This window comes from Rana temporaria, chromosome 5 (genome assembly GCF_905171775.1).
Source record: "Rana temporaria chromosome 5, aRanTem1.1, whole genome shotgun sequence".
Taxonomy (NCBI): domain Eukaryota; kingdom Metazoa; phylum Chordata; class Amphibia; order Anura; family Ranidae; genus Rana; species Rana temporaria.
The window spans coordinates 240,440,018-240,458,710 of NC_053493.1; the positions used below are offsets into that span (position 1 = coordinate 240,440,018).

At 41.4% G+C, this 18,693-nt stretch overlaps 1 protein-coding gene across 1 annotated transcript in view; it reads right to left on the reverse strand.

Moving 5' to 3' along the window:
• Positions 1–18,693, reverse strand: part of DUSP22 (dual specificity phosphatase 22) — a 146,684-nt gene that overhangs the window by 16,614 nt on the left and 111,377 nt on the right. The window contains exons 5-6 of the mRNA XM_040353636.1: positions 6,401–6,475; positions 4,892–5,063 (exon numbers count right to left, since the gene is read on the reverse strand). Coding sequence (XP_040209570.1) covers positions 4,892–5,063; positions 6,401–6,475 — 247 coding nt within the window. The remainder of the gene's footprint in view (positions 1–4,891; positions 5,064–6,400; positions 6,476–18,693) is intronic.

An 18,693-nucleotide genomic window follows, 5' to 3' on the forward strand; every position in this document is an offset into this window, starting at 1 on the left:
CAACAGGTTGCCAACGTTATTCACAAGTTTGACAGCATTTGCCTAGCTAATGACCCTTTAGCTATTCTACTACACCTCCACACATTTCTCAAGGAGAAAATACAAGAAATCACTTTTAATTCACCCAATAAATGCATGCAAAATGTTGCCTCTCTAGCAAATGGAAACAGACAAAACCCCATAGTCAATTGTTTGCCAGGGTGAATTTTATTATGCTTATGGGGAAGCACCACTAAGATGGATAAATACACAAAGATCTGGTTCTATTGGGTTTAAATCCAGCAATCTAGAATACTTATACAACCTGTGAATACATCGGAGAATACTTACTTTGATGACTACACACTTCTAGCAAGCGCCTCTTCCCAACTTACACCCCATGTTTTCATCTCTCTACTTCCCCTTTTTTTTATAAGCATCCTTCACACACCTCCTGTTTCCATTCCTTTACTCCATATATGTCCCTACTCTTTCTAAACGTTGTCCCTTTTCCTCATGGAGGTCAGAAGCTGGTTAGAAGTTGGAGTTCCTTTGCACAGCTATTACTGTTTTAGGAAATTACAGTGCCTTGCGAAAGTATTCGGCCCCCTTGAACTTTGCGACCTTTTGCCACATTTCAGGCTTCAAACAAAGATATAAAACTATTTTTTTTTGAAGAATCAACAAGTGGGACACAATCATGAAGTGGAACAAAATTTATTGGATATTTCAAACTTTCTTAACAAATAAAAAAACTGAAAAATTGGGCGTGCAAAATTATTCAGCCCCTTTACTTTCAGTGCAGCAAACTCTCTCCAGAAGTTCAGTGAGGATCTCTGAATGATCCATTGTTGACCTAAATGACTAATGATGATAAATAGAATCCACCTGTGTGTAATCAAGTCTCCGTATAAATGCACCTGCACTGTGATAGTCTCAGAGGTCCGTTTAAAGCGCAGAGAGCATCATGAAGAACAAGGAACACACCAGGCAGGTCCGAGATACTGTTCTGGAGAAGTTTAAAGCCGGATTTGGATACAAAAAGATTTCCCAAGCTTTAAACATCCCAAGGAGCACCGTGCAAGCGATAATATTGAAATGGGAGTATCAGACCACTGCAAATCTACGAATACCTGGCCATCACTCTAAACTTTCAGCTCATACAAGGAGAAGACTGATCAGAGATGCAGCCAAGAGGCCCATGATCACTCTGGATGAACTGCAGAGATCTACAGCTGAGGTGGGAGACACTGTCCATAGGACAACAATCAGTTGTATACTGCACAAATCTGGCCTTTATGGAAGAGTGGCAAGAAGAAAGCCATTTCTTAAAGATATCCATAAAAAGTGTTGTTTAAAATTTGCCACAAACCACCTGGGATACACACCAAACATGTGGAAGAAGGTGCTCTGGTCAGATGAAACCAAAATCGAACTTTTTTGGCAAAAATGCAAAACGTTATGTTAGGCGTAAAAGCAACACAGCTCATCACCCTGAACACACCATCCCCACTGTCAAACATGGTGGTGGCATCATCATGGTTTGGGCATGCTTCTCTTCAGCAGGGACAGAGAAGATGGTTAAAATTGATCGGAAGATGGATGGAGCCAAATACAGGACCATTCTGGAAGAAAACCTGATGGAGTCTGCAAAAGACCCGAGACTGGGACGGAGATTTGTCTTCCAACAAGACAATGATCAAAAACATAAAGCAAAATCTACAATAGAATGGTTCACAAATAAACATATCCAGGTGTTATGCCGCGTACACACCATCACTTTATGTGATGAAAAAAAATGAAGTTTTTAAAAACGTCACTTTAATTGACTGTTTGTGGGGGAAAACGTCGTTTTATGTCTTGTAAAAAACGACCAAAAAAAATTGAAGCATGCTTCAATTTTATGTGTCGTTTTTCAAAAGTGCACTTTTTACTTCACAGAAATTGACCGTGTGTAGCAAAAAACGTAGTTTTCTAAGACGTTTTTTCATCCACGCATGCCCAGAAGCTACTTATGAAGCGAGCTTCAATGGTAAAACGTGGTGGAACGTAACCTCACTTTGCAAGAACATTGTGAGAAAAACGATGGTGTGTAGGCAACTTCGTCTTTGAAAATTGAAGTTTCAAAAACGTCCTTTTTTACTTCACAGAAAGTGTCGTTTTTTTTCATCACATAAAGTGATGGTGTGTACGGGGCATTAGAATGGCCAAGTCAAAGTCCAGACCTGAATCCAATCGAGAATCTGTGGAAAGAACTGAAAACTGCTGTTCACAAACGCTCTCCATCCAAGCTTGAGCTGTTTTGCAAGGAGGAATTGGCAAAAATTTCAGTCTCTCAATGTGCAAAACTGATAGAGACATACCCCAACTTACAGCTGTAATCGCAGCAAAAGGTGGCGCTACAAAGTATTAACTTAAAGGTGCTGAATAATTTTGCACGCCCAATTTTTCAGTTTTTTATTTGTTAAAAAAGTTTGAAATATCCAATAAATTTCGTTCCACTTCATGATTGTGTCCCACTTGTTGTTGATTCTTCAAAAAAAATTACAGTTTTATATCTTTATGTTTGAAGCCTGAAATGTGGCAAAAGGTCGCAAAGTTCAAGGGGGCCGAATACTTTCGCAAGGCACTGTATACTTTCCCTTTTATAAAAGCCCTGAAAAAGTATCTTTAAAGGCAAAGGCAAAACACTAGTCACCAGTGTTGGCTGCGTTGACTCTCTACAGCTGATCTTTCCCCATTACGGACTTATCATGCATTGTTCTGCACTGTGTGTGTTGGTGCAGCCATCTTGGTAAAGCAGGACTTTGCTTCCTCATGTCATCACTGTGAAAAGCTACATTGTAAAAGGAAATTTAAAAACAAAATAAAACATGTCATACTTGCCTGCTCTGTGCAATGGTTTGCATAGAGCAGTCCTTATCCTCCTCTTCTAGTGTCCCCCCCACCAGTGCTTCTGGCTCCTCTTTCTTTCCTTCTGAGTGCCCTCATAGCAAGCTGCTTGCTATGGGGGCGCTCGATCACGAGACACGATGAGAGAGAGCAAGCGAGAATCAGAGCTGCTGCTTTCCAGCACAATGCTGGATCGAGAGCGGGCTCAGGTAAATATTAATGGGGAGAGGGGAGTTGCAGGGGGGACTGAACACAGGTTTTTATCCTTAAAGCGGAGGTCCACCCAAATTTTTTTTTTTTTTAAAAGCCAGCAGCTACAAATACTTTTAATAAATGGACACTTACCTGTCCAGCATGCCCGCGATGTTGGCAGCCGAGGCCGAGCAATTGCTCGTCTCTAGGCTGCCCCTGCCGCCATCCTCAGTGAGGGAATCAGGAAGTGAAGCATTGTGGCTTCACTGCGGGTTCCCTACTGCGCATGCGCGAGCCGCACCCTCACTGGTCCCCGCTCTCTCCTGAGACCAGTATGTTTCCCAGAAGACAGCGGGGGGGGGGGGTAATGCGAGGGGGCGCGGGAGTCTATTCCCGTAAGTGGGTGCAAATACCTGTAATACACAGGTATCTGCACCCTCTCCCCCCAGAAAGGTGCCAAATGTGACACCGGAGGGGGGAGGGTTCCGAAAAGCGGAGGTTCACTTTTTGTGTGGACCTCTGCTTTAATGCAGAGAATGCATTTAGGTAATCTAAAAATGTCTGCCTTTTCAACCACTTAAACACGAGTATATGTGATTTCAAGACAGTCTTTAATGGGAAGTTACAATACTGTATATCAAGGCTTTGGCATAAATATGAGAGCTGCACTGCGGACTGGGTTCCTGGGGGCAGGCTATGAGGTTGTGATCCTGAACCCGACTTCACTTTCTAGTCCCTGACCCAGAACAACAAGCAGGAGCAGTGTTGGCATTTCAAGTTTCACTGGCTGTATGCTTTTCTACAGTGATTCTCTAGACAGTAAAACCAGATAAATATGACAACCCCCCACACAGCAAGGATAACTTGCCACACATTTTTGGCATGTTGAATTGGAAGTCTGTTAACTTGCTGCACATTTTCACTGGCAATGTATACACTTGAAGCACAAGTTCTAGTTGACACTTAGAAAATTTGGGGCAAGTCTCTAGCAAGAGCAAAGTTGCAATGGTAGGTCTATAGCAAGAGCTCTAAAAGTCTACAGCATGAAAATTCAGCCACAGTGACCCCTGTGGTGGGATGACTTTTGCATAACATAACTGAACCAGAACTTGCAGCAGACTGTTTGCAAAGAAAGTTGATCTGGAGTCATGCAATGCAGACTTGCTGCAATTGTGAAACAAACTTGTAAAGCCTGGCAAGTCTAGCAATAGCTTAGAAAGTCATTTTTAAACTTGCCGCACAATTACTTGCTGGCATTACTGGAATTTAAGTTTATTTCATAAAACAACCACAACCCTCACAATCCCCACCCTAGGACTACCCCCAAACACTTTTCACCCAATGTTGCCCTGGAATACTATTCGGAAAATCTAATGGTAGAATGTGATGCGTTTCAGGCAATATTATATATCCAGATATATCCAGACGCTTTCATTCCTTTAAGGATGTTTGCTGCACTTTAAGATGTAATTGGGTGCCTTGATTTTGTACTTGGCTTAGCATATATAGAAGAACTCTCCTCCTAGCCCCCCTCTCCTATCTCTATGATTATGCCCAAATAGGTGAGATATGAGCATGGATGGCTCGGTTTGATACCTAGCAACCAGCATTCAAGACAGCTTACAGGAATCTGTCATGACAACCCCAGATTCTGAACCTTTAAAGACAAGTCAGCAACAGCAGGTCCCTAACTAGTATGCCAACCAGTACACTTTATAGGCAATGTTTCAATAGATCAAGTTTATTTTCTTACAGAATACAAAAAAGCTTACATGACCTTTTTTTATATTGCAGCCCTAATTGAAGTATACATTCATTAATTACTTACATGGTGGACATCATGTTTTCCAAAGTCCTCAAGCTGCTTCTGAAAACCCATATTCGGGTTGGCACATGTCCTTGCCCCTTTAACAGCTGCCAACGCATCTTCCCATTCCAAATTTGTAATTGTCATGACATAAGCTACTACCAAGGTCACACTCCTGGAAACACCTGCCAAGCTTAAAGAGCACAAGATGAGTTAATCGTAGTTGTCTCAGCTTTACAACATTCAACTCTAGCTGCCCATCAATATAATAAAAGAAAGAGAAAATGAGAGAGATGGGAGAATCGGTATAAAGCTGTATGAGGTGGTTTAGATACATGTACAGTAACAGTGAAAGCAGCCCAATATTTGTATGACAACAGTGTTCTATCATAACATTACACAGTCACATTCCATAGTCACAGAGAAGGCTCACAAAAAGCCTTAGTACATTGGGCATTTTTTTGCAGACTGAAGGCAACAGTGCAGCGCCCATCCATGCAGCCTGTAAAAAGCTTTGAGAGACTGTAAGCAGTATGCACCCAGGGACAAATGGCAGGAACGCAAGAAGTGTGCTTTCTGTCCCTGGGTGAATAATGCCCTAAAGTTAGCAGTGCACGGTCCAGCAGCAGCAGCTTTCAGCCTCTCAGACTTTTACAGGCTGCCGACAGCGGAGCTGATTGGTGCGCCTGTGCCATCTGCCATCTACCTGCACAAAATGCCAGGATTTCCTGCAAAGGGGCCAAATGTCCTGTGTGCATGAGGCCTTAGAGTTTCTAATAAAAAGCTAAACCTTTTTTACCTATATCTGATACCTTGGCTACACAACATAAAATGTTCATAAGATCATTGTTGTACCATCCTTTTGCACCTATGTGCCAGACATTTATCAGGATTTAGGCATGCAATTTTCTGATGCTTCCTTATATTCTCATCAACCAAAATAGAAGGCTATAGAAATATATCTGTTTGCTAAAGCAGATTTGTTTAGGGGGGCAGGGGGCTAACAATCGTTTAGTTAAAGATAGACCTGTAGTTTATGTAGTAATTGTACATTATTGCATAAGGCCCCATTCACACCTGCGGAACATATGTCCGCTTTTTCATCCATCCGTTTACGGATGAAAAAGGGACATACATTGATACCTATGAGATAGCGGGTGTCAGCGGATGAACATCCGCTGACACCCAATCTCATCCGGGTCCACAATGTTCCGATTCTTCAGACAGAGTAAAATCCTATTTTTTCCATCCGTCTGCGGATCAGATCGGGTGAACACGGACAGACGGTCTGTGTTCATCCGATCCCCCATAGGGGAGAGCGGAGATCGGACAGGGGCTCAGCGGGGATCAGCAGCGCGATCCCTGCTGAGCAAGCGGAGGTTCACGGGGGCGGATCATCACGGATCCGTCCCGTGTGAAAGGGCCCTTAATGAGCAAACAGATTTCAGCTATTACCTTTTTTTTGGGGGTTTACAAAATAAATGCCAAAAAGTAGTCATTGCAATGGTCGATCATCAAAGCTGTACATACCAGTGAACAAGACAGCCTTCTCCTTTCAGGCGACATTCATGGATGAATGCTGTACTCTCTTTAAAGTGTTGTATCCTTAGAAACAACATAATAGGAAAGCAATGGTTAGAACAGTATTTAAACATTCCAGGTTAAATACAGATAGCACTTATTTACAATGTATAGTTCATAAACCAGTTCTAAAGGTTTGCCCAGACAACTGAGACACGAGTTGAAAATTCAGAGGTGCAGAGTTGCAATGTATGCAGGTAGACAAGATGCATTCTTGCTCAACCCTATGAGTCTGATTCTGTGGGAAACTGAATTGCAAGAGAAGGCTTCCATATGTCGTTCAGGAATAAAGGTAGTAAACACTCTGCACTCGGTCCCAATTTCCCAAATTGTATTGATACAAAAACAAACAGCATATCCAAAACACTTTGGAGGAGATTTGTTAAAACTGGAGAGTGCAAAACTGGTTTAGCTCTGCATAGAAACCAATCGGCTTCCAGATTTTATTGTCAAAGCTTAAAGTGGAGGTTCACCCGGAAATGAAAATTTGTAACCTTAGATTGATGCTCATTTTGTCTAGGGGAATCAGCTAGTTTTTTTAAAATCGAAGCTGTACTTACCGTTTTAGAGAGCGATCTTCTCTGCTGCTTCCGGGTATGGGCTGCGGGACTGGGCGTTCCTATTTGATTTTTGAATAGAGAGAGCAGACTGCGCAAAGGACAAAACAATAACAAAGCTGCTGAACACTGAGGGTCAATAAGTCCTTGGTCAGAGTATGTAAAAAAAGCAGTGCAGCGCTACTAACAAAATGATGAAAGTCCAAAAAAAAAAAAAAAAAAAAAAAAAAAAAAAAAAAAAAAATTAATCAAAATGAAGAGAGGATAAGGGTGACTTCTGGAACCTCAATAGGTGATCGGATGAAGACTCCTTATAAAACAGTCAAGTATCCTTAGATAAAAGTACAAGCCGCTCACCTTAGCAGATGGACCTGTGGGTGAGCAGCAGGTCGAATGCGCTGTCCCTCTTAATAAGGGGGTATTATAAGATGATAACGGTGCCTCCTCGGTCGATCCTTTTCTCCAAACCGACTTTCAGTGGCGGATGGTCATCTGGTATACTCTCATGTAGTTGAATGGCATGAAAAAGTATAAAGTAGACACATAGTGCTCTCCGTATAGTAACCAAAATACAATAAGTTTATTTAAAATAAAAGTACTCACAAAAGAGGCACTATATCCTAGTGCGTAGAATATGAGCATATATCGATAAAATACCAAGTAGGTGGCTGTCCTGACATCAAAATAGGAAGCCCCCCGCACGCGTATCGTCCCAAGGTACAGGACTTCTTCAGCGGATAAGGGGCTATGGTGTCAGGATTCAATATATACCACCAGGACCTAATTTGGCCAATTGGACAAAACCCCGCCCCTCAAGGTAAGGAAACACCCATGGACATGCATTTAAAAGACAACAACAGACAAAATAAAGAACAACAGATAAGCAGAAAAACTTATGCTACCGGGATGTGCAGGCAAACAAATTAGCCACCATAACCCATCATATGGCTGTAAACAGACAACACGGATCTAATGTACATAAGCAATACTTAAATGAAATAAAATAAATAACCAGTACCTACTAGAATCACAAGATCACGCTGTGCAGCTAAGATAGGCATACATACACAGATGACCAGTACCTACTTGCATAGCGATGACATATTGTGTGGCTCAGATAACACGGATCTAATATACATAAGCAGTACTTAAATGAAATAAAATAAAATAGATAACCAGTACCTACTTGCATCACAAGATCACGCCGTGCAGCTAAGATAGGCATACATACACAGATGACCAGTACCTACTTGCATAGCGATGGCATATTGTGTGGCTCAGGTAGACAGACAAACCAAAGGATGTGTCCATAAACAAACAGTGTCCACCATAGGTCACATGACCGCAACCAGTCACATGACACACCAAAGGCAGGAAGTGCCTATTGGCTGAGAACAGGGCTAGACCAGCCACCCAACATGGGCGGTACCCAAGCGTCATGACAGGACAACGTGGGCGGTGACGAGCAGACACAAGGCTCATAGGGGCTGGCTAGATAACTAAAAGGACGCCCATATAAGCAGCAGTCTAGTGCTAATTAGAACGGGCTAGCAAAGCCAAGCATATGCAACAATGATAAAAAACCATGCCATAAAATATCCTTAACCAACCAAATGGTACAGAAAAAAGGCTCACAAAACCTAAACAAGGCAAATGTCTATAATGCAGAATATCAAAAATGAGGGGGAGGGCAAAAGACAAAATTACAATTGTCCCCGAACTGACCACTTGTCATAGACAAGAACAGAGATACAAAAAATTCATAACTAAATAACCGTGGTCAGCGTGAATACAAGGACACATCACATAAAAACCAAGGATAAAAAGTACAATGAGTGTTTTATACCGTATAGAATTAATCTCCAAACATAGGGAGCCAAAAAAACACGGGCTTCACTCTATGATAGGTGGAGATAATGCGAGATGAAAAAACAAATTTAAAATGAAATAAAAAAGAGACATCAGCACAGCCACCTACCAGGCACATAACATAATAAAATGCAATATACAAATACAAAAATATTAGCTCACAGTCAACACAAGCAAGCACAGAATAAAAAACTGAATAAAAAGACTAACGATCTGAAATAAAACAATTCAGGTCAAATTCTACATTTAACCCCAACGGTACACCTACTTTCAATTCATAAACCCAAAACGACTCTCGCTGGCTGAGATGCCTGATGAAGTTACCACCTCGCCAGTGATTTGCCACCTTTTCTATAGCCCAGAACTGCAATCCAGCCGGATTGCGGTTATGGTGCAGTCTAAAATGTTTGGACACACTGTGGTTGACAAATCCCTTTTTAATATTAGTTACATGTTCACCAATCCTCACATGTAGAGGTCTGGAAGTTCTTCCCACATACTGGAGGCCACAATCACATTGTAGTGCATAGACTACCCCTATAGTGTCACAAGTGATGAGGTCCTTAATTTTGTAATTTTTTCCAGTAACTGAGGATGTAAACTCTTTACGCTTCTTGATATTCTTCTTGGCCTTCCTGCAGGGTCGGCACCTGCCACATGCATGGAAGCCAGTAAGAAAATTGAAGATCCTATTTTCAGTATACACAGGTGGATCTATTACTCCTGGGGCCAGTTTGTCCCTGAGTGAAGGCGCTCTCTTGTAAACAAATTGTGGGCGGTCAGGCAATAACGGGCCCAGTAACCTATCATGTTTAAGAATTGGCCAGTGTTTTTTGACAATATTTTCAAATTTACGGTATTGGATATTAAAGTCTAAGACCATACGGATGCCTGAAGAATCCTTTAGGTCCTTTTTTGGTCTATCTGCAACCAGGGTTTTTCTGTCAAGGTTACGGACTGCTTCCATTTCTCTATCCAACAAATCCCTATCATAACCTTTCTCAAGGAACCGTTTAGACAGAGCCTGTGATTGTGAGACAAAGTCACTTTCTTGGGTGCAATTGCGTCTAAGGCGCACAAATTGCCCCTTGGGTATGTTCAATAACCATTTATTATGGTGACAGCTCTCTGTAGAGATATAGGAATTACGGTCCGTCGCCTTAAAATATGTCTTCAGAATCACCTGGTTGCCATCCTTACTAAGGTCTAGATCCAAAAAGACCAAATGATCCTGGCTGATGTTCCACGTAAGTATAATATTTTTGTCATTAGCATTCAATGAAGATGCAAATTCATCAAAACTAGTTCTATCTCCATCCCAGATCATGATCAAATCATCTATATATCGCTGGTAACAGATAAGTTGCGGGGGTTTATGTTTGTAAATCGCCTGTTCCTCCCAGTGTGCCATGAATAGATTGGCTACGCTGGGCGCGAAACGTGCCCCCATTGCAACTCCTCTGGTTTGGAGATAGAACTGTTTATCATACCAAAAATAATTTTTCGATAAACAAAAAATCAAACAATCAATCAAAAAGTTCTGGTGTCTCTTTGATAGTTCAGAGGACTCAAATGCCCATTTTACAGATGTCAGAGCATCCTCATGACTGATGATTGTATATAATGAACTGACATCTGCAGTAATCAATAGGCAAGTAGAGGAAATCGTCAGAGTCTCTAATATTTGAATTATATGTTTGGTATCCTTAAGGAACGCTTTAGTATTAACGACCAGCGGCTGTAAAAAAGAGTCAATATATTGACCTAAACGTGAAGAGACCGAATCGATCCCGTTTACTATTGGTCTGCCGGGTGGGTTGGTGCTATCCTTATGAATTTTAGGGAGAAAATAAATAATCGGAGTACGGCAAAACAGGGGGTCTAGATATAATGCCTCCTTGGGGCCAAGAACCCCTATATGTTTACCTCTCGCTACCAAATAATGTAATTCACTCTTAAATTCAAGCATAGGATCCCTGGACAGAGTACTATAAGTACAGGTGTCACAAAGCAAATTGACCATTTCGCTCTTATAGTAAGTTTTGCTAAGTACCACCAATCCTCCCCCCTTATCCGCCGGTCGTATCACCAGGTCTTTCCTTTCGGAAAGTGATTGAATGCCATTTTTAATATAAATCGGATCATTAACCTTACGAACCTTCAGTAACTCAAGATCCCTTGCAACCATATTGCTAAAGACCTCGAGATGCTTGGTATCAGTATTCTGGGGGTTAAAGACCGATTTATTCCGTAAATTTGAATATTGACGTACGGATGGAGCCGGAGCACTTGCTGAATGAGTATTCAAAAAATACTTTTTAATATTCAAAGTCCGGACAAATTTTTTGAGATTAACGTAGGTTTGGAATTTATTTAAGTTACGAGTGGGGGCGAATTTTAAACCCTTATCAAGTACTTTAATTTCCTCATCATTAAGGGGTGTCCCACTTAAATTATATATTCCTGCACCTACTGGGGTTTCGCTCTTTTTTGCTCTCCCACCTCCTCTCCTTCCTCTCTTGCTTTTCTTTTGCGTGGTGTCATTCGATCCTGGGTATATTGTTGGGGATGTTGTTGGGGGTGAGGGGTCCACCACCCTCCTGGGTTGGGAGGGATAAAGGGTGCCCCCCTCCCCGCACCTCTCATTGTCCCATGAAAATCCCCTCCTGAGTGGGAGCCTCGATTTACCAAAGGGGTAAAACGATTCTGGGTAGGTAATGAGTATCCATACGGAAGTGGGGGTGGTCCCCTATTATCATGATAATTGAATCCTAATGTGCCCCACAGAGGGACTGAGTCTAATGTGGGGTACCAACATCATCAGTCCAATCGTCCTTTTCCTAATGATCGATTGGGTTCTTATGACGCTAGAGGTAACTATGATAATCACCCTGGATTCAATTATCATGATAATAGGGGACCACCCCCACTTCCGTATGGATACTCATTACCTACCCAGAATCGTTTTACCCCTTTGGTAAATCGAGGCTCCCACTCAGGAGGGGATTTTCATGGGACAATGAGAGGTGCGGGGAGGGGGGCACCCTTTATCCCTCCCAACCCAGGAGGGTGGTGGACCCCTCACCCCCAACAACATCCCCAACAATATACCCAGGATCGAATGACACCACGCAAAAGAAAAGCAAGAGAGGAAGGAGAGGAGGTGGGAGAGCAAAAAAGAGCGAAACCCCAGTAGGTGCAGGAATATATAATTTAAGTGGGACACCCCTTAATGATGAGGAAATTAAAGTACTTGATAAGGGTTTAAAATTCGCCCCCACTCGTAACTTAAATAAATTCCAAACCTACGTTAATCTCAAAAAATTTGTCCGGACTTTGAATATTAAAAAGTATTTTTTGAATACTCATTCAGCAAGTGCTCCGGCTCCATCTGTACGTCAATATTCAAATTTACGGAATAAATCGGTCTTTAACCCCCAGAATACTGATACCAAGCATCTCGAGGTCTTTAGCAATATGGTTGCAAGGGATCTTGAGTTACTGAAGGTTCGTAAGGTTAATGATCCGATTTATATTAAAAATGGCATTCAATCACTTTCCGAAAGGAAAGACCTGGTGATACGACCGGCGGATAAGGGGGGAGGATTGGTGGTACTTAGCAAAACTTACTATAAGAGCGAAATGGTCAATTTGCTTTGTGACACCTGTACTTATAGTACTCTGTCCAGGGATCCTATGCTTGAATTTAAGAGTGAATTACATTATTTGGTAGCGAGAGGTAAACATATAGGGGTTCTTGGCCCCAAGGAGGCATTATATCTAGACCCCCTGTTTTGCCGTACTCCGATTATTTATTTTCTCCCTAAAATTCATAAGGATAGCACCAACCCACCCGGCAGACCAATAGTAAACGGGATCGATTCGGTCTCTTCACGTTTAGGTCAATATATTGACTCTTTTTTACAGCCGCTGGTCGTTAATACTAAAGCGTTCCTTAAGGATACCAAACATATAATTCAAATATTAGAGACTCTGACGATTTCCTCTACTTGCCTATTGATTACTGCAGATGTCAGTTCATTATATACAATCATCAGTCATGAGGATGCTCTGACATCTGTAAAATGGGCATTTGAGTCCTCTGAACTATCAAAGAGACACCAGAACTTTTTGATTGATTGTTTGATTTTTTGTTTATCGAAAAATTATTTTTGGTATGATAAACAGTTCTATCTCCAAACCAGAGGAGTTGCAATGGGGGCACGTTTCGCGCCCAGCGTAGCCAATCTATTCATGGCACACTGGGAGGAACAGGCGATTTACAAACATAAACCCCCGCAACTTATCTGTTACCAGCGATATATAGATGATTTGATCATGATCTGGGATGGAGATAGAACTAGTTTTGATGAATTTGCATCTTCATTGAATGCTAATGACAAAAATATTATACTTACGTGGAACATCAGCCAGGATCATTTGGTCTTTTTGGATCTAGACCTTAGTAAGGATGGCAACCAGGTGATTCTGAAGACATATTTTAAGGCGACGGACCGTAATTCCTATATCTCTACAGAGAGCTGTCACCATAATAAATGGTTATTGAACATACCCAAGGGGCAATTTGTGCGCCTTAGACGCAATTGCACCCAAGAAAGTGACTTTGTCTCACAATCACAGGCTCTGTCTAAACGGTTCCTTGAGAAAGGTTATGATAGGGATTTGTTGGATAGAGAAATGGAAGCAGTCCGTAACCTTGACAGAAAAACCCTGGTTGCAGATAGACCAAAAAAGGACCTAAAGGATTCTTCAGGCATCCGTATGGTCTTAGACTTTAATATCCAATACCGTAAATTTGAAAATATTGTCAAAAAACACTGGCCAATTCTTAAACATGATAGGTTACTGGGCCCGTTATTGCCTGACCGCCCACAATTTGTTTACAAGAGAGCGCCTTCACTCAGGGACAAACTGGCCCCAGGAGTAATAGATCCACCTGTGTATACTGAAAATAGGATCTTCAATTTTCTTACTGGCTTCCATGCATGTGGCAGGTGCCGACCCTGCAGGAAGGCCAAGAAGAATATCAAGAAGCGTAAAGAGTTTACATCCTCAGTTACTGGAAAAAATTACAAAATTAAGGACCTCATCACTTGTGACACTATAGGGGTAGTCTATGCACTACAATGTGATTGTGGCCTCCAGTATGTGGGAAGAACTTCCAGACCTCTACATGTGAGGATTGGTGAACATGTAACTAATATTAAAAAGGGATTTGTCAACCACAGTGTGTCCAAACATTTTAGACTGCACCATAACCGCAATCCGGCTGGATTGCAGTTCTGGGCTATAGAAAAGGTGGCAAATCACTGGCGAGGTGGTAACTTCATCAGGCATCTCAGCCAGCGAGAGTCGTTTTGGGTTTATGAATTGAAAGTAGGTGTACCGTTGGGGTTAAATGTAGAATTTGACCTGAATTGTTTTATTTCAGATCGTTAGTCTTTTTATTCAGTTTTTTATTCTGTGCTTGCTTGTGTTGACTGTGAGCTAATATTTTTGTATTTGTATATTGCATTTTATTATGTTATGTGCCTGGTAGGTGGCTGTGCTGATGTCTCTTTTTTATTTCATTTTAAATTTGTTTTTTCATCTCGCATTATCTCCACCTATCATAGAGTGAAGCCCGTGTTTTTTTGGCTCCCTATGTTTGGAGATTAATTCTATACGGTATAAAACACTCATTGTACTTTTTATCCTTGGTTTTTATGTGATGTGTCCTTGTATTCACGCTGACCACGGTTATTTAGTTATGAATTTTTTGTATCTCTGTTCTTGTCTATGACAAGTGGTCAGTTCGGGGACAATTGTAATTTTGTCTTTTGCCCTCCCCCTCATTTTTGATATTCTGCATTATAGACATTTGCCTTGTTTAGGTTTTGTGAGCCTTTTTTCTGTACCATTTGGTTGGTTAAGGATATTTTATGGCATGGTTTTTTATCATTGTTGCATATGCTTGGCTTTGCTAGCCCGTTCTAATTAGCACTAGACTGCTGCTTATATGGGCGTCCTTTTAGTTATCTAGCCAGCCCCTATGAGCCTTGTGTCTGCTCGTCACCGCCCACGTTGTCCTGTCATGACGCTTGGGTACCGCCCATGTTGGGTGGCTGGTCTAGCCCTGTTCTCAGCCAATAGGCACTTCCTGCCTTTGGTGTGTCATGTGACTGGTTGCGGTCATGTGACCTATGGTGGACACTGTTTGTTTATGGACACATCCTTTGGTTTGTCTGTCTACCTGAGCCACACAATATGCCATCGCTATGCAAGTAGGTACTGGTCATCTGTGTATGTATGCCTATCTTAGCTGCACGGCGTGATCTTGTGATGCAAGTAGGTACTGGTTATCTATTTTATTTTATTTCATTTAAGTACTGCTTATGTATATTAGATCCGTGTTATCTGAGCCACACAATATGTCATCGCTATGCAAGTAGGTACTGGTCATCTGTGTATGTATGCCTATCTTAGCTGCACAGCGTGATCTTGTGATTCTAGTAGGTACTGGTTATTTATTTTATTTCATTTAAGTATTGCTTATGTACATTAGATCCGTGTTGTCTGTTTACAGCCATATGATGGGTTATGGTGGCTAATTTGTTTGCCTGCACATCCCGGTAGCATAAGTTTTTCTGCTTATCTGTTGTTCTTTATTTTGTCTGTTGTTGTCTTTTAAATGCATGTCCATGGGTGTTTCCTTACCTTGAGGGGCGGGGTTTTGTCCAATTGGCCAAATTAGGTCCTGGTGGTATATATTGAATCCTGACACCATAGCCCCTTATCCGCTGAAGAAGTCCTGTACCTTGGGACGATACGCGTGCGGGGGGCTTCCTATTTTGATGTCAGGACAGCCACCTACTTGGTATTTTATCGATATATGCTCATATTCTACGCACTAGGATATAGTGCCTCTTTTGTGAGTACTTTTATTTTAAATAAACTTATTGTATTTTGGTTACTATACGGAGAGCACTATGTGTCTACTTTATACTTTTTCATGCCATTCAACTACATGAGAGTATACCAGATGACCATCCGCCACTGAAAGTCGGTTTGGAGAAAAGGATCGACCGAGGAGGCACCGTTATCATCTTATAATACCCCCTTATTAAGAGGGACAGCGCATTCGACCTGCTGCTCACCCACAGGTCCATCTGCTAAGGTGAGCGGCTTGTACTTTTATCTAAGGATACTTGACTGTTTTATAAGGAGTCTTCATCCGATCACCTATTGAGGTTCCAGAAGTCACCCTTATCCTCTCTTCATTTTGATTAATTTTTTTTTTTTTTTTTTTTTTTTTTGGACTTTCATCATTTTGTTAGTAGCGTTCCTATTTGATTGACAGTCTTCCGACAGGCTTCCTACGGTCGCATCCATCGCGTCACGAGTAGCCGCAAGTAGCCGAACGTCGGTGCGCAGGCGCCGTATAGAGCCGCACCGACGTTCGGCTTCTTTCGGCTACTCGTGACGCGATGGATGCGACCGTAGGAAGCCTTTCAATCAAAATAGGAACGCCCAGTCCCGAAGACCATACCCGGAAGCGGCGGAGAAGATCTATCTCTAAAACGGTAAGTACAGCTTCGATTTAAAAAAAAATAGCCGATTCCCCTAGACAAAATGAGCATCAATCTAAGGTTAAATTTTTTTAGAGTGAACTCCTGCTTTAATTGAACAAGCTGAAGTTAGAAACTGATTGGCTATCATGCACGGCTGCACCAGATTTTGCACTCTCCAATTTTAGTAAATCTCCCCCTTAGTGTTACAAAAGTTTATAATGCAAATCATGGATTTACACAGACACACAGAGGCACACCTCCAGCTCTGCAGCTTTTATTCAACCAAATGCAGCAATGTTTATTCGATGGCGCTTCACAGTACAGATGGACGATGATCCAAAAATGCACTGCAAAAGCAACCCTGGAGCTTTGAGGGAAAATAGGTGGAAAATTCTGCAATGGCTGAGTCAATCACCTGATCCCAACCCAATTGCGCATACATTTCGTGTGCTGAAGGCAAAGCTAAAGGCAGAAAGACCCACAAACAAAGAACAACTGAAGACATCTGCAGGTAGAGAATGGCAAAGCATCAGAAAGGAGGAAACCCGGTCTGCCTATGGGTTCCATACTTCAGGCATTCATTGCCAGTAAAAGGATTCTCAACAAAATATAAAAAAAATTAACATTTTATTTATGATTAATTTGTCCAAGTACATTTGAGCCCCTGAAAATGGGACGACTGTATAAAAATGGTGCCAGTTCCTAAAATTTGTACTTGATATGCATGTTCAACCCCTTGAATTAAAGCTGGAAGTTTGAACTTTAAATTCATTTGGATTGTTTCCTTTTAATTTTATTCTGGTGGCATACAGAGCCAAAAGTATGAAAATTGTGCCTGTGTCCCAATTATGTGTGTATACACATACATACTGTACATGCATACATACACAGTGTATTTATACTGTATATCCCCCCCTATTTGTAGAGACCATTATATCCTCTCCTAACTGGTGAACTTCTGGTTCATTTGTTTACTGTTCATAAAAAGCAAGTTCCTTGTGAGAGATTCAGATCGTGCCAGGATGTGGTCATGTGTCTAAATCTACTATCACAAACTGTATACAGTATATCCCACTTATTATCTATAATAGTGCAACAATACGCTTCTAATGCTCTACTATAAGACATTGGGGGTTATTTACGAAGGCAAATCCACTTTGCACTACAAGTGCAAAGTGCACTTGAAATTGTACTGGAAGTGCAATCACTGTAGATCTGAGGGGGAGCTCTGAAATGAGGGGAAGCGCTGCTGTATTTATCATCCAATCATGTGCAAGCTAAAATGCTACAGCCACTGCACTTCCAAGTGCACTTTCAGTGCAATTTCTAGTGCAAAGTGGATTTGCCTTTCGTAAATAACCCCCTCTGTGTTTGGCAGCATAACTTAAACAGTTAAACAACATCTGCCTGTAGCCAATACCAGTGATAATGCTATATTTGGAAAGGATTCTCTGTTCAGGCAGGATACAGGAGGTAGAACTTACAAAATCTTGATAAAATCAGGGCACCCACTTCTAAAGAATTGCAGGAAAAGGTTAGATTTGCCATTAATGCAGTTTTTGTCCGGTAACATTAACAGGATACGTCAGGGACATAATAAGACTTTGGAACAGGTGTTGTAAAAATACAATTTTACCTTAGGCGAGTTTTAAAAAATTGGGATATTGCACTCTTTGCTCCAAATCTGATGTATGTGATACAATTTCATGCACATACCAAATTATCTCGCATATTTTGACTGACGGAAGAAGATTTTTGTACCACAAGTTTGAAGCAAATATATGACAATGTAATATTTATTGGCGTAGAACACTCACTTTTTTACCCTGAAAGTAGAGGGAAAACTGTGACTGCGTGTTATACGAAGGGGTGTGTGGAAAGTTTTTTCCCTGAAATTCCCCTCTTAAAGTTAGGGTGCATGTTATGCGCGCTATACGCCGATAAATACGGTAGTTAGACTTTTGCAAATGTTAGTTTAGACAGATGCGCTCTTCTCTTGTTTACATTGCTCTCTCTTCCTACAAGCATGCTCCTTGTTCGTACATGAGCACTACTAAATGGATCTCTGTGCTGCCGCCTTGTTTCCAGTTTGAGCTCTGCTGTACAAAAATTGCAAGGGGCTTCTACCAAGTCCAATTCAGTTACTTACACTTCTTGTCTTTAAAAAATATTTAATGAATATTAATGATTAATGGATATAGAGTTGAAATAATCTGTGTATTTTAGAACAGTTTGAGTGCAGTTA